The sequence below is a fragment of the Rhincodon typus genome, unplaced genomic scaffold, assembly GCF_021869965.1.
Source record: "Rhincodon typus isolate 14 unplaced genomic scaffold, sRhiTyp1.1 hic_rhity00004093, whole genome shotgun sequence".
NCBI lineage: Eukaryota > Metazoa > Chordata > Chondrichthyes > Orectolobiformes > Rhincodontidae > Rhincodon > Rhincodon typus.
The window spans coordinates 1-2,771 of record NW_025969731.1 but is presented as its reverse complement, the minus strand read 5'-3'; the positions used below and the strand labels follow the sequence as shown (position 1 = coordinate 2,771).

Here is a 2,771-nt window from a genome sequence, read left to right as displayed (position 1 = left end):
GTGGGATTAGTTTGGGGATTGATACAGGGCTATGGGGAGAGAGCGGGACAGTGGGATTAGTTTGGGGATTGATACGGGCTATGGGGAACGGTGGGATTAATACAGGACTGAACTACAAGCTAAAATGGACAGAACGGGCCATCAAACACAGGGTGAAACTAACAGGGGGTATAGTCAGGGCAGCTGGACTCACCTTCCGGATCGTCCCCGTCGAGGCTGGGAGCTGGTCCCCATATCCGAACCGTGCCATCATCAGAGGCGCTGGCCAGCATGGAGGGTATCTGTGGGTTCCAGCTCACACAGTTAACCGTGCGTGTGTGCCCCGTCAGTTCTGCCACAGGCAACTCGCTCTTCCTGTGCCAGATATAGACTTTGTGGTCTGCACAAACAATCAAAGGTGTTTGGCCTGTTTGAAAAACAGTACTCTCGAAGCAGCGTCAAGGGAACAAACGTGCATTGCTATAGCGCCCCTTTTAACACTTCAGAATGCTCCCAAAGTTACAGCGAACACAATAATTCTGGAAGTCTAGTCACTGTTGTAACAGCAAGCTGCCACAAATAGCAAAGCGATAATCACTGCTTAAAATCTTGCATTGAGAGATAAATCTTGGGCCCCAGAATATGTGGGAGCACCCCCTCTGCTCTTCCTCTGATAGCGGCTGCAGGGTGTTTTATATCCACTCGAGAACCAGAACCGGGTCTCTGTTCAACATCTCATTCCAAAGACAACTTCTCCCATAGTGGCTGCGCTCCATCAGGCCTGGGCCGCTTCACATGGACCTAGACTTCGAGGCTCAAGTCAGAGCGACAACGGACTACTCGACTGAAGCAGGCATCGCGGCCAGCTGTGATCCCGTCCCTGCACTTCCAGGGAGAACAAATGGATGCTCACGACCTTTCTATACCAACCCCCTTCACTAAAGAAAACCCATCCCTGACTGTTTCGTCCAGGGGACTCCCCTCTCACTTCAAATCCACACACCCCACTTTCCTGTCCCCAAACGCCACTCACCCTCACTCCCGCTCGCTATGAAATCCTCGCTCATGCCTCCGAGACAAGAATGAATGGTGTAGAAACCCTGGGTGACGCCCTGGTACTTCTGGAGTAAGACCCGGTCTTGTAAATCCCAGAGATGAACCCCCTGGAAGGGGGAGGAGGAGAGACAGAGGAGAAAGAGCGTTAGTGGAAAAGGTGAAGGGGAAAACGTTCGAGGAAGTGTGCCTGCTCTCTCCAAACGCAGGCAGAGGTGTAGACCATTCGGCCCCTCGATCCTGCTTGGCCATTCGACGTGTTCAGAACTAACCTCACAATGGCCTTCATCTCCTGGCTGTCTCCCTGACCCCGCCGCCCCCCCCCCCCCCCCCCCCCCCCCACCCAAGCCTTGTTGATCAAATTTGCTCAAGCCCACCCTGAATATAGGTAATAACAGCCTCTATTGCTCCTTGGTGGACGTGGATTCCAGAATCTACTGACCCTCCAAAAGGAAATTCCTCTTTGCCTCCCATTTTAAACGGGAGGTCCTTTTCGTTTGAATCTGTGTGTCCCCTAGTTTCCAGATTCCCTCCCACAGTCCGAAGACGGGCTGGTTAGGGTGGATTGGCCATGCTAAATTGCCTATAATATCCAGGATGTGCAGGCCAGACGGATTACCCATGGGAATTGCAGGGTTACAGGGATAGGGTAGGGAGAGTCGGTGTGGACTTGATGGCTCGAATGGCCTGCTTCCACACTGTGGGGATTCTATGATTCTAGATGCAGCAACACTGCATCGCTGCTCCATTTCATGGTCTTTGCAATAAGGCCCAAGATTGCAATCACTAACATTTTGCCACGGTGCTCTCAGACGTTCCAAGATCAGATAGCCCAACCGTATGGATGTTGCAATATGGGGTGGGGGGTGACTACTGGTGGTTGTGAAACCCCCCCACACACGCGCACACACGCTCTGAGGCTCACCTGTGTAGCGACATTGAGCAAGGCTAACCGTCCGTTTCTGGAAACCGTGAAAGACATGACAGGATGGTCCTCTTGCACACTGTAAGGAACCGCAAGGAGGAAGAGAGCCCAATCAGTTAGAGACAGAGGGGTCACAATTCAGAGCAACCAGCGAGCTGAGTCTTTGGGAGTGTCACAGTTCAAGGGTGAAGGGTGAAGGGTCAGTGCACACAGGCACCAAGCTCCTCTGTAAGACAGCACTCTGTTCTGTATAGCACTGCTGTGCAATTTCCATTTCTCGTTTACTACATAAACTTCCTATGTAAACATGTCATGCTGCAACAGCGCAATTGGCCTGCTGAGTGATGGGATGTAGTAACAGTGTGACATATTTATATAAGAACGTTCCATGGTGTGGAAGGAGAGAGAGAGACTAATAGGATAACGGCCAATGCAGACAACAGGCCAAGCAGCCTCCTGTTGGACTATAAAGTTGCACTAAACAGTAGTTCAGTTTTTACAGGACACATTGTCACGACACTGCAATGTCAGATAGAGGTTGTGAAAGCATAACAATGCAAGATTCTAAATAAAAACCAAGAGAACTGCGGATGCTGTAAATCAGGAACAAAAACAGAAGCTGCTGGAAAAGCTCAGCAGGTCTGGCAGCATCTGTGAAGAAAAAGTCAGAGTCAATGTTTCGGATCTGGTGACCCTTCCTCAGAATGCAATATTCTAATCTGTTCCCATAGCGCTAGAACATCACCACAATCCTTCAGCTGCTGCTCTGCATTGTACAGTATTACAGTACATGCACAGAGCTAAACAGTCGAGA

At 50.6% G+C, this 2,771-nt stretch overlaps 1 protein-coding gene across 1 annotated transcript; it reads right to left on the bottom strand.

Annotated features, from left to right (window-relative positions):
- Positions 1-11: 11 nt before the first annotated feature.
- Positions 12-2,034, bottom strand: LOC109919172 (WD repeat-containing protein 26-like). The gene is made up of 3 exons (XM_048593824.1): positions 1,958-2,034; positions 1,013-1,142; positions 12-379 (listed from the first exon to the last, which is right to left on the bottom strand). The coding sequence occupies exons 1-3, from the start codon at positions 2,012-2,014 to the stop codon at positions 159-161; spliced, it is 408 nt and encodes a 135-aa protein (XP_048449781.1). The 5' UTR covers positions 2,015-2,034; the 3' UTR covers positions 12-158.
- Positions 2,035-2,771: the final 737 nt, after the last annotated feature.

Excerpts from the sequence above, each read along its gene's own strand:
- LOC109919172 (XM_048593824.1), bottom strand. The coding sequence starts at position 2,014 with ATGTCTTTCACGGTTTCCAGAAACGGACGGTTAGCCTTGCTCAATGTC. Across the intron at positions 1,143-1,957 it reads TGCTCAATGTCGCTACACAG|GGGGTTCATCTCTGGGATTT; the intron begins GTGAGCCTCAGA and ends TCCCCCTTCCAG. Across the intron at positions 380-1,012 it reads CATAGCGAGCGGGAGTGAGG|ACCACAAAGTCTATATCTGG; the intron begins GTGAGTGGCGTT and ends TTGTTTGTGCAG.